The 15,404-nt window shown below is 40.0% G+C and overlaps 1 protein-coding gene across 1 annotated transcript; it reads left to right on the top strand.

The window, feature by feature from the left end:
* The first annotated feature begins 1,355 nt into the window (after window positions 1-1,355).
* On the top strand, window positions 1,356-15,153 carry LOC113669718 (uncharacterized). The gene is made up of 18 exons (XM_027185795.2): window positions 1,356-1,583; window positions 2,104-2,236; window positions 2,509-2,580; window positions 2,960-3,031; window positions 3,603-3,674; window positions 4,544-4,615; window positions 4,938-5,009; window positions 5,519-5,593; window positions 6,128-6,199; window positions 6,665-6,736; window positions 7,052-7,138; window positions 7,840-7,917; window positions 8,408-8,482; window positions 8,807-9,021; window positions 9,526-9,651; window positions 9,905-11,488; window positions 12,132-12,816; window positions 13,176-15,153. Exons 1-18 carry the CDS (start codon window positions 1,493-1,495, stop codon window positions 13,576-13,578), a joined length of 4,056 nt encoding a protein of 1,351 aa, XP_027041596.2. The 5' UTR covers window positions 1,356-1,492; the 3' UTR covers window positions 13,579-15,153.
* Window positions 15,154-15,404: the final 251 nt, after the last annotated feature.

The following is a 15,404-nucleotide window of genomic DNA, read 5'->3' as shown; positions in this document are numbered from 1 at the left end:
CAAAGACAATTATGCTATCATGGCGCCTACAGACTATGAGAGTCACAACAGTTTACAATTGCCTTTTATTTGACTCGAATGAGACGCCGTAAAGATGTAAAAAAAAATTCATTTCATAGGAAAGTTGACAGGTAGTCAAACAATGTTTTTAAATAAAGGGTGAAACGTCATACCACTGACCACTCTGTTTAAAATAGCCTTTCGGATAACAGGTGATTAGTGAATAAGTCATCGCGAGAGGTACCCTCTAAGGAAAATGCATTTAATTGCTGTATCACTGAATTAACGGTATGTTCATTGGCCAAAAATCACGTGGTAAGGAAAAGAAGTTGACACCAGTTCGGCAAACTTGCAGAAAAGGGAGAAGCTTCATGAGGTAAGATCGTTTACTATCTTTTTCGTGTTTTTAAGAATAATTTCAGTGACTTGTTTACACAGTTAAGCTAGATCGAAAAGACCGTGCGAATTTTCGCTGAAAATTAATGCCAGAGAGCTCTGGATCCACTACTTAAACAAGAAGAAACACAATCTGTTTATCTAATATCTGACCCAAATACATGTTCTCAAAGAGAAATATAGCAGAGAATTTGGCGGGACATTTCCCTCTTGATGTCAAGACTTCAAATGCAAACATTTGGATTTTGCTTGTGCTGTTGTTGAGATTTACTTAAAGTAGAGAAATATTCTGAAGGAAAGTAAATTTAAATTTCTTTTTTCAAATCTTGAACCTCTACCATATGTTAACATCTTTTACTTAAATTCTGACTTGAAACCAATATCTATCAACTTCTCCTGCAGTTTTCACAAATAACAGATTAGTTTGTCAGAATATAATTGCAGTTGGCTCTTTTCTTTCAATTCCATTTCCAGCTTTATTGTTTTGTTTCAACTGAAAGCTCCCAGTAATGCATGCAGGGCGAAAATAAAGAGGGAAAATTATTATTCTTTTTCAAAAAATTTCAAACCACTAGTATCAGTCGTTACCGAATGATGAAAAAAACAAATGAAAATTCTTATTTATCCCAATTTATGACCAGATACTCTAAAGCATGCACGAAAATGAAATGTACTGTCTGTTATAGTTTTTTACTCACTTTATCTTACAACTTTCCGGTTAAACCTGCAAGGCTATTTTAATGAAATTTCTTTGAATTGAGAGCATTTTTCCACAAAACAGGAAAGATCGGGAGAGCAAGGAAATTCCGTGGGAACATTTGAGCGGATATTTCTTGGAAACAGGGAAAGTATTGTCCTCCTGGCATTTGGGAGCGTATGGAATTGTTTCCTTATTTCAGATAATTGTTCTTCTGACCAAAAAGGGGCAACTCTCTCTATTATTTAGCTATGAACTTAGGTAGCAAGCGTCCGGCTCTAAACGGCAGAATTGTTTTTAATCCTTATTAGTTGCAGTATAATTTTTTTGTTTGTTTTTTTTTGTGTTTTTGCAGGAAACCCTGGCTGAGAATTACTATGATCTAGAATTTCTGTGATTATGCTAAAATTACCCGTTTGCGCCATGAAGCTGTTGGTTTTGTTTTTGATCGCTTTTACATGGAGTGAAGAATACGGATGTTTAGCGAGTAGTAAGAGAAACCTCATGTTGTTTGTCATCGCTGAGTATCTGAGTTTATAATGTGGCTAAATCTTATAAGGTTATTTGAGTCGTTTGACACTTTTAATGGCAGGAGACCCCAAGTTAAAATCTTAAAATTGTAAAAAAGGGGAAAATGCTGGAGGAGAAAGAGATTTAGCGCGCAGGCGAGTGAAAGAGCGAGCGACAGAACGACGATCTACACTCGTGCGTTTCCATTTCCACGCACCGTTAATAACTGCTCGCACGAGACAAGGGGAGCGCCATGCACTACAGTTTAGAATCTCCCTTCATTGGCAGTTAATTTTCAATCAATTGTCCTCCCCCCCTCCCCCCCCCTTACCCCCTTCAAAAATCTGTCAGTAACAACTGATCCACCCTCCGTCCCTCCTGAAAACCATATGACCCCTCAAATCCTCCGACTTCCCCCCCCCCCTCGCCCCTCCCGACTGGTCCCTTATTTAGTCGTTTATCTTTTATTTATAGTTTCATATAACTAATTGTCTCTTTAGAAGATTGCAGGCTACGATGTGCTCTGGTAACTGATGAATGGTTTTCTTACTTGGGAAATAAATCACTTTCTTGCCAATACGTTCAACAATCCACTGAAATAATGGAGTGTTCTATCATGGCTCCCGATATTCTGTAAGAATGATTATAAAAAGAATCCTTTTACTTTTGTAAAGTATTCCTGAAAAATAACAGGTGGAGGGGTGAGTAAATTTTGCGGGAGGTGGGTTGTGCTATCGTACCCTTTACTCCTTCACCCACCCCTCCCCCAAAAAAAATTAGATAAGGGTTTTTTTAATTTGAGCAACTTACTGACCAAAAATCTCAGGAAAAAAAAGTTTCATTGACCTATTTTGGTTCGGTTAAGCACAAAATCCCATTCTAAGCTTGTTTTTATTTCTCTATAGGCACGTGACTAAAAGTAATTTGAAAAACCCTTCTATTGCCATGTTCAGTGCTTTCACGAATTTAGAGCATCTGTAAGTTAACTGCATCGGAAACTATTCCCTAAGTTTACATTTACAATATTATAAGACTATCTGCCTGTTGGTCTGTCAGTCTGACGGTCTGTCAGTCTGACGGTCTGTCAGTCTGACGGTCTGTCAGTCTGACGGTCTGTCAGTCTGTCGACCTGTCTGTCTGCCAGATAGCCAGTCATTCAAGCAGTCAGACGGTCGTATTTGTTTGTCTATATCTATCCCATGTTCGTCCGTATCTTTTCCTCTTTCTTTTCGTCTGTGGATCCGCCGGTTCTTCTCTCCTTCCGCTTAAATGTCCACCTTAACAGCACTCATATTTCGAAACAAAATTCCTGAGAAATTTTCATGTTCTTTACTTTGATCATTCGATTCCTTGCAGTTTTTTCGTGTCAAGCAGAGTCCAAACCCTGAACGTGGTTTTATTTCGTTCTCAGACGAAACTTCTACAACTGTGAGTTGAATTAATTTTGAAAGATCTCGAACGCATGTGAATGGCAGAGTTCCTTCAATCTGCATCTTGCACACGATAGGTTTTTTTAATTCTGCTGCAGTCATGTCTCTTCACCAAATATGGTCCACATCCATTGAATAAGAGTGACTGCCCCTAAACCAACTGTGGCAAGGCCCGATGCCCTTTAGTGTTCTAGAACCTTAGATGCTAACGAGTAAAGTTTGCTTGACAACAGAACGCGTGTTAGCAGAGGTAACTAAAGCGAAATAAGAGACGTAGTGTCCACTCTTGGGAACCAAGAAAAGAAGAAAAAGTACCACGCGAACAGCGCACACCTTTTCTATTGATATTTTTTTGTGTATGAAAACAGGGTGGATATCTGGAGCCTTCTTTCAGCTCCGCAACAGTTGGCGCAATTCATTTCCATTTAAGGTGACCCGGAATATGAGCTGATAACCGGAGTTGAGTGAACTGATCAAAACACTAGAGATGCAATATTCGGAGTCATAAATAAATTTCAATTATTCACTGATATCATTTTGTGCATGATTCAATTTTATCGATCTTTAAGGGACTTGTCTTCGAACGCCATTAACGATGTACCATTGGGAATATTTTCAAGCCTTACTAAGCTTGAAAGTCTGTGAGTAATATCTAATCTATACTTTCTGATTGCATTGAGTCAAGAGTAGTTGGAACATTTACAACCGCTTGCTAATAAGCTATCTTAATTGACAGGGATGAAAGAAACTGTTGAGACACGAAAAGAGTTCGAGTCCCACAAGAATTACCATAGGCACGAACATAATCATCACTGTATTGTTTTGGTAACCAAAATCTCATTCACACTACAAAAACATGTTTAGTTAAACCAGTTTTAACTTAATGAAAATCGGAAAAAGAGAACTGAAAACTGAATTTTCCATAGGTTGCTAGTGGTCACTAACTTGTATTTTCAAATTGCTAAATTTTAAGTCGACAAGCATTGGTTTGAGCATGCAGCTTCTATGCAGAAAACAATTTTAACCGTGTTCAACAAAACAGTCTTTAAACATGTATGAGCTTTGGTGTGATTGCGGTACAAAATGGCCGCCAGATACCAAAAAAAAAAATCACACCTTTGGGATTTTAATATTTAAAGATATAATGGCAAATATTAAATTTGAATTTAAATAGTCTCTCTCGGTCATGTGATATTTCTGTGGGTCGATAATGTTCCTCAAGGTGATCGGACTTATTATCGTATTTTTTGTCAGCTACACCACCTCCCAAGGAGTTTGAGTTTGACTTAGGGGGGTGGAGATAGGAAGGAGCATTTGTAATGGGAAAGACGGACTACTTGATCATATAACCATCCCATGCGGGTATTGAACAATTAATGCTCTCAGTTACTTCAAAACACGGAAATCAGGATAAACTTTGGCTTTGTAAGCCAATACGTTCGAGAAAAATACCAATTAATATTCAGCTTGTAGCATAGTGAACGTTGCCTTGACTTCTTTCCGTTTTCAGAAATCTCAGCTCAAACAGGATTGAAGAACTCGATAAGGATATTTTTTCCAATCTTATAAACTTATACTACCTGTAAGTGGGACAAACTAAAAGATCCACACCTTATTCTCACATGGCAAAATCTATGGAAATTCAGAAAACTTTGTAAGCCTCAGAGCCATGTGTCAGCTGGCGACCAATTTTACCGAGCATGCGCTCTTTCTCTTAATATCTTAATTTTGGTTTCACGACACTTCACGGTAAACTTATTTTCTCGTAGCAGGTGGAAATTGGAGTTCAAAAGGGAGGGCCTGACAGAGGAGAGTTTATTCCTATTTATTCCCAATTTTTACATCTTAATTTTCCTACTCTGAAATGAATGATGTTCTTAAGTCAGTATTGATTACTTTTTCAGATCCTTGTCCCATAACAGAATGATGGACTTTCAAGATCGCTTGTTTGAAAAACTGGGAAAACTCAAATACCTGTATGTTACGCGCACACATGAAGTAATACAATGTTTCAGAATATTACGAGACATGCCAGGGGCAGTTTATCGGCTAGCGCCCTGGACCTTAAATGGAGAGGTCTGGGTTCGAGACATTTTACCTTCACAGTGCCTCCACCCAGGTGTAGGGATAGGTTCTAATGAACCATCAGAGAAGCCTGATGAAAAAGCTTGAGGGCAAACTGTTACATCCACATAAACCAGGAAAAATTCCAGCACGTTGGATAACCTTTCTAGATCCTTTTTAGGCTTGTACTATTTCATGTTGCAAGATAACTGTATCAAACATCAAGTTTGTTTCACAGTTTGGAAATTTTTCTTCAGCATCGAGCGCTCTTATTGGTTACCTTGAGGTCATAGCGAGCCGCAACACTCTTGGAAATGTAATATCCCGACAGGCGTAAAAACCCACTGGACCAGAAATAGAATTAGCTAAACCCATCTTTATATCAGAGAAAAAAGGTGCAATTTATTGTTAATTCTTGCAGAGATCTTTCATACAATCGTGTCAGTTACCTAGATGACGACCTGTTCAGTGATAAGTTAACAAGCCTTGAATTTCTGTGAGTAAAAATACAACAGATATTCATTTCTCCCTTAATCAGCCATTTAACAGGTCAGGGGGATGGGGTTATTCCCGTTTCTTTACTGTCATTTCGTGTTCACGTATCTTTTTCAATATAGTTCCTCAAAGCTGTAGGGGAAGAAATGTTGGAAGGGAGAGCCTGGGGACTAAAGAGACCAGACAGTCAATTTTGACTAGTTAGAAATGTACTCATAATTTTTTTAATTATTTCTTTAGACTGCGTTTCCCTCGTGTTATTTCCACCATCAACCCACCCCCCTTCTCTCTCTCTCTCTCTTCCCCTCTCTCTCCCCCCCTCTCTCTCCTTCTCACTCTCTCTTCGTCACCCAACCGTTTTTTGCACTTTGATTACCTCACTATTGATTCCGAATCAAGATCCGACTTTTCTTCCCGAAGCCTCCCGAAAACTACTCAACGAACACAACCCGCTTTCCTTTTAACAATATTTCTTACTAGAAGAGAATCAACAATCTCATGAACATTAATGTGACAAAATACTTCAAAATTATAGATTTCTGCAGCATAACAATCTGCAAGCAATAACAGGAAAGACTTTTACGGATGTCCCCACTTTAAGATACCTGTGAGTTGAAACATTAAGGTAGATCTGCAAGTCACAGAAAATGTCCTAAAACTTTGTGCCGTTGCTACTTTGATTCAAGCCAATATAATTAAGCGAAGTTTATGACAAAATTCTAAAATGCGCACACTTTCACTTTAAAGCTGAATGTGCACTTAATAACTGATCAAATTCCTGCATTCAGCTGCAGATGACATATCAAATATGTGCATGGTCCGCGATTGAATTATTGTCCAAAAGACAGACGAGGAACAAACCAAAAGAGGGTAACTGGGAAATTTAAAAACAATCTCTGGTCAGAACAGGGCGTTAGTACTTCCGATAAGCCAGAAAGTTTCAATATTTCGACCCGACATTAAGAATGTACGTATAATTCAGGGACAAACAGAATAATGAAGTGCTTAGGTAAACATTTTCAATTTAACGAATTCACCAAACGCTCGCGCGCTTCTTTACTTCCAATCCTAGTCTGCTGAGTAACAACAACATAACTGTGATTCCTGAAGGAGCCTTCAAGAGGAATCTTAAACTCGAGATGTTGTGAGTTTCTTACTCTAATTACATAGTTGATTTAAAATGGTGTTCTAGAACAGATTGCACTCGAAGCTTTTCTGGATTAAGTTGGAACTTTCCTTCTTCAGAGGAACGTTTCTAGAACTTTCCCAGCAATTGACAACTTCATTTGTGTATTGGCGTTTCTGCTGCATAAGCCAGAGAGGCCTGTTAGAATTATGACCTCTTTATGCGACAAAATGGCATAAACAGAATGGTTTTATCTGAAAAACCAGCCGTCTAAGTTATAGTCGAAAAAATTGTTTATTTCGTCATGTTTCTGTTGTGAATTATTTTCCTCAGAGTGTTGAATGATAATGAAATTGAAAAACTCGAGAGACACGCCTTTGGTTTTGACGAGAATGAGCAGACGCCCGATGGAGTCATCATGTGAGTGAGCTTCCCCGCGGGGAGACATAAGTTATCTAAAGAGTATGTTTTATATTAACTTGCCGCCCCTCAGGAGAATAAATACGTTATTTTGCCTACATTATTGGCGCATGCAGCCCTGGAGGAAAAAACGGGGGGTTACATTCGCCTGCCCCATGGGGGTGTGCTGCTCCTGATGGCGACTCACGGGTTATACATGCATGCTATAAAGGGATGTGCTGCCCCCGAGAGGAATGCGTGAGTTACACCTGTACGTATACATACTTTATATACAGCCCTTAATGGGAACACTTGCCTTTCCCTAGGGAAATACAGCCCCCGAGGGAGATTCATGGATTATACTTTTATGCTAGGTAGGAATAAGTAGCCCCCAAAAAGGATATATGAGTTGTCTTTTCATGCTTCATAGAGATAAGCAGCACTCGAGGAGGGATACAGGGTTAATGTTCGCCTACCCGATAGGTATGTGCAGCCCCCGAGAGGGATATATGGGTTACATTATCCGGCTAGATAGGGATGAGCAGTCTCCAAAGAGGATACAGTACTTTCAAATGGGTAGAATTTTTTTATCATGGCAGGAAAAAAGCACTTCTAGTTTTACAGTAATAAAGACAACGTGCTTGCAACGACGCAACTTGATTGTAAGACTAAAGAGTAAAACCAGCAAAACGGACAGTATTTTTCTTGACCTCTTTCTTCAGATACATGATCCGGACAAATGTACCAGAAATGAATCTCGAATCCTTTTATGGCATCGGATCTGACGATTTTCATGAACTGTAATTTTCAAAGTTAAATGTTTTAAGTAATTCCAAAATTTACTGGGTTGCTTAATCACGCCGTAATATGATCACTTTAGAAATCTGTACCCTCTTTTCCAATCAGAGGAAACTATATAACAAATCGCGACCAGGAGAGTTTTTTTCTGCGCGTTAAAACCGGGCAGACTCTTGAAAGCTTCCTCTGATCTTTCCGCTGTTTGTCTTGATTGGTGATAGTCATTAATTTGGTTCTGGATTTATCGCACTCAATTGAAATTAAAATTAGGGTTTGCAAATGTAACTGATTCAGCTAAAAAGTAAGTTACTGAACGATAGATCAAAGTTTCCCGCAATAGCTTTACATTTTTGAAATGTTGAACTGAACACGATTTAAGTATTGTTAAGAATACAGCCCGTGTGGGCACAGGCCTCCACCTCGAAATTATGTTGTTGTCAAGACCTTACTATTTCGCAATTCTGTTTTATGCAACGTTTTATTTCTTTTCAGGACAATGAATGACGAGCTCATTGGAATAGTAAGGTTCTACACGAAAAAGGAAAAAACTCTTTGCAGAATTTATCTGTCAGTACACAAAAAAAATTCCTTCGTTTTCCCTGAAAACCACGTGATCCCCAACATTCTCCAACGCCATCCCCCTCTCCCCCCCCCCCCCCCCCCCAGATAAATATTGACTTGTCTCTGACGAAACAACAAACCAGGTGCTGAAAATAACAACAAGTAAACGTTCAACCTCTTTGCCGGACGAAGACTAGAAGTATCGCAATTGAAACGTCGCCATTAATACACGATTGATTAGCCTGACTCTTGCATCGTGAAACAAATGATTACACATTCCTTTATCTATAAACAGCAATATTTTTTATAACAAAGCAGGTTTCTTTGTAGGAATCCTAATGCATCGAACGTGGAAATGGTCAGCGTATCAGGGAAGATTTATGAAAGAGCGAGACTGGATCTTTTGATCAGTTTCATGAACCTGGGTTTTGAACAAGTGGAGCATTATTATGATGCAGAGAATATGACCCATCACTATAAACTACTTCCCTGCCCAGAGGGGACTTATTCACTTAAAGGCAAAGGATGCAAAAAGTGTCCACCAGGTAGTTTATTGCCCTTACGTTGTAACAATTGATAAAGTAGACTAGTGTATTCTAAAACAGAGGATAGCGTTAAAGGCACGCTCTGATTGGCTACCAAACTCTGAATCTTCTTTGCTATTTACCTCCACGCCACTCGCGCGGGATTTGCGCCCGAAAATATTGTAATTGTTGCAGGAATAAATTAGTTACAATCATCTTTCTTGATGTATCATCTCGCTGTTTTAGTCTATACTTAAAAAAACATGCACCTCCACTTCGGCGAATACCTGTTAAATATTTTGATATCATGAAAATTAAATTTAAAACTTTTATCTCCTTTAATTTACTCTGGATATTTAATCCACTGCCCTCAAGAGTTTATCTGACTTCATCTGAACTAAGCCTAAGTGGAGGCATCGACGGCTTTCGTCAGTGTTCTTTTTACAAGCTTCTTATTACTCCTACGGAGCAGAGAATCAGGAGAAATAAGTCTGTATGACTACTTTTCACGGCTTTCTTTCGTAGGGGGTTTTCTTTCTGACAGTGCTGGCTATGTTGAGGACCAGTGTCTTACCTGTCCACGTGGCGCGTACGTGAAGTTGGACATCTATCCAGGAACGCGCTATAAACATTGTAGGGCATGTCCTCGAGGTTAGTAATTCAAAACTCAACAATTGTTCAGCAGGGGTTATCTAGCTTAGAGAAGGAATACCCATTAGTACAGGCCTTGCTACATATGTTGAAATCCCTCTAAACATAATTTTAGACCAAGCAGAGTTTTTCTACTTCTACAATATTGGGCTTCCTGAATTCCAGTTCAAGCTTGGATCTCTGCACATGAATCACTTCAGAGATGCACCACTGCTAAGAAATCCTTATTTATCTACTTCTGTTACCCTATCAGGAACAAACACAGATAGAATGGCCGGAAAGATCGCTTGCCATTGCTTGGATGGATTCCATCGGACCGATATCTTTGGCAAATGTATAGAGTGCGAGAGAGGCGGTAAACACGAGGGCCTAGAATGCAAGACTGACTTTTTGAATCTGAAACCTGGTTATTGGTGGGAATGGCAGAACGAAACACACAGGGAACGATACAGAAATTTCTCCACAAATCTCATAAATCCTCAAGAATCCTTCGATAACTCGTTCAGGGATTTCAACTATCCTATGCCGAAGGCAACAAAATGTCCAAGGGAGGAGTCTTGCCAAGGGGGGGTGAATGCCATTGACAATCCTTGCAAGCCTGGTTATGAGGGTCCCGTCTGTGGCATTTGTCAGTTTGGATACTACAAACAGTTGCAGGTTTGCAGCAAATGCCCAACTAAAAAGTCAATGGCAATACAGTTAGGAATGTTGGTCGGATTCTTTCTGTTCATTGTTGCCATTTTGGTTTGGTACAGCAGGAAGAAGACGAAAAAAGCTCGAGGACGCCCTTTGATTGACATCATCTTCGCCAGACTTAAAATCATAATCGGATTTTACCAGGTTACCTATGGTTTACTCGAAGCTTTCTCGTTCGTCAAATGGCCAAATGTCCTTGACGATATCGCCCAGTATTCAGAATTACTACAGCTGAATTTTCTGCAGATTGCTCCTCTCCATTGTCTGTTCTCGAGTCTCCAGGTGGACGCATTTGGTAGTCTGTACGCTAGCATGGGATTGAATGCTTGTGCTATCGCCTTCTTTGCATTCATTCTCGGTGTGCGTTATTTGATGGTCACCTTAAGTAACAGCCTGACCCAGATGGAAAAAGCCAAGCGTATTTCACACGCCAAAGAACTCGTCTACAGGAATTTGTTCTTCTTCCTCTTCGTGACGTATCTGAGCACGTGTTCTAAAACGGCCAATGTCCTGCCACTCGCCTGCCGACGACTTTGCCGTGACAAAGAAGGGATATTATGTGACGACTACCTCAAAGCTGACTACGGCATCCGCTGTCACGGAACAAAGTACCACTTACAGCTGATCGGGGCCTACTTAAATATCCTTTACATAATCGCTCTCCCCGCCTTCTCCATCACTGTGCTTTGGAGAGAGCGGGCGCTGATTATAGCCCAGAAGGAAGAAAAGAGATACCAGGAGACCCTTCCTAATAAAGAGATCGTCACCGGATTGCGTTTTCTTTATGAAAATTACGACACACCGTCTTGGTATTGGGAAGTAATTGAGATGGCTCGCAAGATCACACTCACTTCCGGTCTGATTCTGATTGGACAAGAGAGCAGGGCTTATGTGGGTGTTACGTGTGTTCTGGCAGGCCTGTATGGTATGACGTTTGCCTACATTGCTCCCATTCAAGACTACTTCGAGAACAAGCTGATGGTCACAGCTCTCTCAGTCACGTTCATAAACCTCGGAATTGGCGCCGTGAGCAGAATCCCATTAGAGAACAGGGAGCCTTTCAAAGATCCACTCATGGATACAAACATATTCAAGATAACCGTTCTAGGAGCGAATACTTTGGTGGTTGGACAGCTTATCTGTAAGATGTCACTTCGGGGGTTGGGGGCACTAATCGTTGGGATGATTTTTAAGTACATTAGATTGAAGCCCAGTACCCTGCTAATTAGCAATTGAAATGATATAGTTTACCGTGGTACTTGAACTTAATTAGTCAGCCGGGTAATTTAGGACGGCGAACGCAGCAGAGGAAACGCAGATGTGAAAGAGCGTCAAGTGAGCGTGATGCTTTGCCGGTCACACTCACTCAACCACTTAAGAGGAATGAAGGTTTTGCCATGAGAAAATTTTGAGCAGAACGCGAAAAGAAAATTAATAAACAGTATAGCCTTTCACACTAAAGAATAACAAAGAGACCTTGGAAATATCGTGTTAGATATCAGTGACGAGGCCATACCTCACGGTCTCGTGAGTGAAAACTCAGACAATTAGAGACCCTATTCTACCTTCAAGTGTCTATCATTTACATTGCATTATTTTTCACTACAATTGTTGTACATATTAAATCCATCCTGTTATTTTTAATTGTAACTCAGATGTTCTGTGAGAAGCAATTTAATCAAGCACAAATCACCTCCCTATCAAGGCAGCAAGGCGTCGTTTAGAAGTAACTGAGAATTTGGAGGACTATATCAACAGATTTTTTTTCTGTTTTATTCTTACAGGGGAATACTTTTCGTACGTCTTACGATTTTTGTTGAATTGGATCAAGAATCCGCACTTTTCGTTCACTTGTTTCCAGTCTCTGCTCCTCCCGGTGAATGACTTGGGAGAGGACGATGAAGAGTTGGACGACGAGGGGTATCATTTTGAAGACGGCAAGATGGAGATAGTATCCATCCACCCAGACCCCACGCAAAATAACGACAAAATACTCAACTCCACAGGGGAGGAAAACAAAGCGTCTTTCTCTAATCCTATATATGAAGAAATGAAAGATGACCCCTATGCCATCATCCCCGTTCCTTTGGACATGAACCGCAAAAAACCCCGAAACATGCCTTCTACAGTCAGATTTAAAGATGAAGTTGCCATTTACGATGAATTGAAAGAGCAAGAACCTCGTTATGTCAATTACTCAGCGCACGGACATTTCACCATTGATGTCATCCCCGAGGAAGATGAAAATGAAGGGAAAGAGGAGATCAAAGGATCCGAAATCCAGGATAGATCCCAAGAGAGCAAAGAGCTAAACGAGCAGGAGGAAGCGAAAGAAGAGGAGGAGGAAGAGGAAGAGGAAGAGGAAATAGTGGAGATGTGCGACCAAGAGGTACAGACAGACTTGACAACTCTTGAGATGGATGAGGAGACCATATATGAGCTTTTCGGCGAGCCTCAAGATGAATCTCTGTAGGTATCAACCCAAGCCCGATGACGGGTTTAGAAAGTAAAAACAATCGATTCCTCTACGCCAATCAGTCTAAAGCGCACAATGCAAACTACCAAAGGTACTAGGGGCTCGCGTGTCTCGCACGCTTGAATCTACTTTCTCCGCCGTGCTTTATACGTGCGCGTTCTTCGCAGCTTGGGGAAAGGAAACGATTTTCATGGGGGTATATTATGAGTACAGCCTCTTTTGGTAAGTTGTATTCACTGTAATCATTTACTGTCTACATTTTCTCTTTCAGAAATATAGGTTTATTAAGAAACTAATACAAACCTCGTCTGCGTATCTCACAATTATATAATCTTTTCGCTTTTAATCATAGGTTTGCTGGGTTGCCAGAAGAGCTCCTTTCCGATAAGAAAGGCTCCATCGACCAGCAGAACGAAGCAGAGGCGGACCTGGAAACAGAACCTACTCTGGAAGCAGAGGATCAAGACACTTGTCCTAGCGACGAAGAGAATGAATTGGCGTTGGAATCGGAAATAGGGGAAGAGAACAAGGCGTTCTCTAGCGACTGGTCCATCAGCCTCGACAGCGAGGAGGTATCGGTACTGGAAACCTCCCAGTCTGCACCGGAGCCGAAAGTAGTCGGGCGGGAGAACAAGGCGTTCGCGAGCGCCTGGTCCGTCAACCAAAACAACGAAGAGGCAATGGCGTTGGAAGTGGAATCTGCACCACGGTCGGAGCTAGGGAAGGAAAACGATACGTTCTCAAGCGCTCTGTAGGAATTTTCCCCGCCATAGAAGCGTATCATTTAGCAGAATGTGAAGGCAGCTTTTCTTGACTTTTTTAGGTGTTGAAACATTTACCAAGTTTATCGCTTCTCAAATCATGAGCGTTGTTCTAGTTGAGCTTTTTGAAGGTTAGAATCGTTTGCTAAATTTGCTTAGCCATTGCATGTGTCAGGTAATTTTCTGGCGGTTGTATACTTTTATGCCCACATTAAGAGCTGATAGATAGCTAGATACTGAATCAGGAAAACAAAACAGTGTTATTTAAGGAATGGTGCTCTTCCTTGCTTCTCTCAGTCTCCTCTTGAAGGCGAAGCTTCATGCATGTCCAATGATTCTCTACGAAAATGAGTTTTATTTCGTGGGAGTCAAATCTCGTTTTAGCCCTCAGAGATATTCGTTGCACGAAACTAAAGTTAGTTCGTAAATGGCCAACAGATGAAAAAGATGTAATCTCGGGTTTATTTGAGATAAAGCCTTTTCTTTGATTGGACAAAAAACTTCAAAGGTCTCTACATGATTGATACACCGATTAACCGAAATAACACTCGATTGTGTTCCTGTTTCATAATATAAATGCATTTTATCTAACAATTTTATAAGAATTCAAGTTCAGTTCATTAATTCACTAAACCCAGCTAAGCAATGAAAAGGAGGAAAATTTGTATCTTCTAACTTGATTGCCAATGAAACGTTTATCATGAATATTATCATTACTATAAATTTCATAATTCTGATTACATTTATTCCTATTATTATTATTATTATTATCATTATTATTGCCATTATTTCTATATCACTGCTATTATTTTTTATTATTTGGTAATTGGAGGAAATGTTTGTTAACCATTAGCGAGAATTTCAAATGCTAACCCACTTTTTAAGTTGTACGATATTTACTGTCAGCGGTGTGACCTTCCCTCGTGCACTATTTCTTAGGCTAGCTTTACTTTCATATTCGCCATAAGATACCAATGTTGGATACAAACAAAAGGAAGAGCCAGGTCTTTTTATGATGTACTTAGGAAGTAGCTGGGTTTTTAAACAATATGTAGGCACAAGAGAATACTCTCTCGGTAAGCATAATTACTTAATTATTTGCATCGTTTTAGAGGTGGCTCTCTTATGCAAGCACCAAAATCGTTTGCAGACTCACAAGGATCTCATAGCCTTACATCAGTAGTTTAAAGAGTTGTCTTGTTTTGTTTTTTACTTCCATTTATCCACGCGAATGGAAAACAACATTTTCTCTCAGTAATTATAAAATCTGGGACATTCACTGTTTAGTTTTCCTCAGTCAGCTATGCAGACATCATAACATTTTCATTTTGACATGTTTGAGACAGTTAAAGCATTTGGTAACTGCAAAACATAAGAGAGCTATCTAAAATACTATTTATCACTCGTTTATCTAGGAGGTTGATATTTCAAAGAACTAGATAAAGATACTAAAATTGGTCGTTCCTTAGAGTTCTGCCTGCAGTTACAAAATTTTGTAGACACTTAAATAGTTTGTGTAATTTTGGTAAAACGCTGAGGCAGGAATAAAACTCGAGCAAGGAATCGCGAGACGAGTGTGCGAGGCCTGTTTTAATGGCCCACACGTGAACGTGAGCCGAGCATGAGACCCATAGTCGACTGAGAAGTAACCAATCACAGCTGACTTACACTAATTCGGTCCTACAACCAATAATACTGCGGAAAAGACGAACAATCGGCTCTCATGAACCAGACCTATGGCCCTTCAAAAACAAAATGATCCTCACTTGATGCTGTCGAAAAGTCAGAGACACTGTCATAGTTAATAGTCCCGGGTTCAA

The sequence above is a fragment of the Pocillopora damicornis genome, chromosome 1, assembly GCF_964200805.1.
Source record: "Pocillopora damicornis chromosome 1, jaPocDami1.2, whole genome shotgun sequence".
In the NCBI taxonomy this organism is placed as follows: domain Eukaryota; kingdom Metazoa; phylum Cnidaria; class Anthozoa; order Scleractinia; family Pocilloporidae; genus Pocillopora; species Pocillopora damicornis.
The sequence above is the reverse complement of the archived record's forward strand: the minus strand, read 5'-3'. Positions and strand labels throughout refer to the sequence as shown.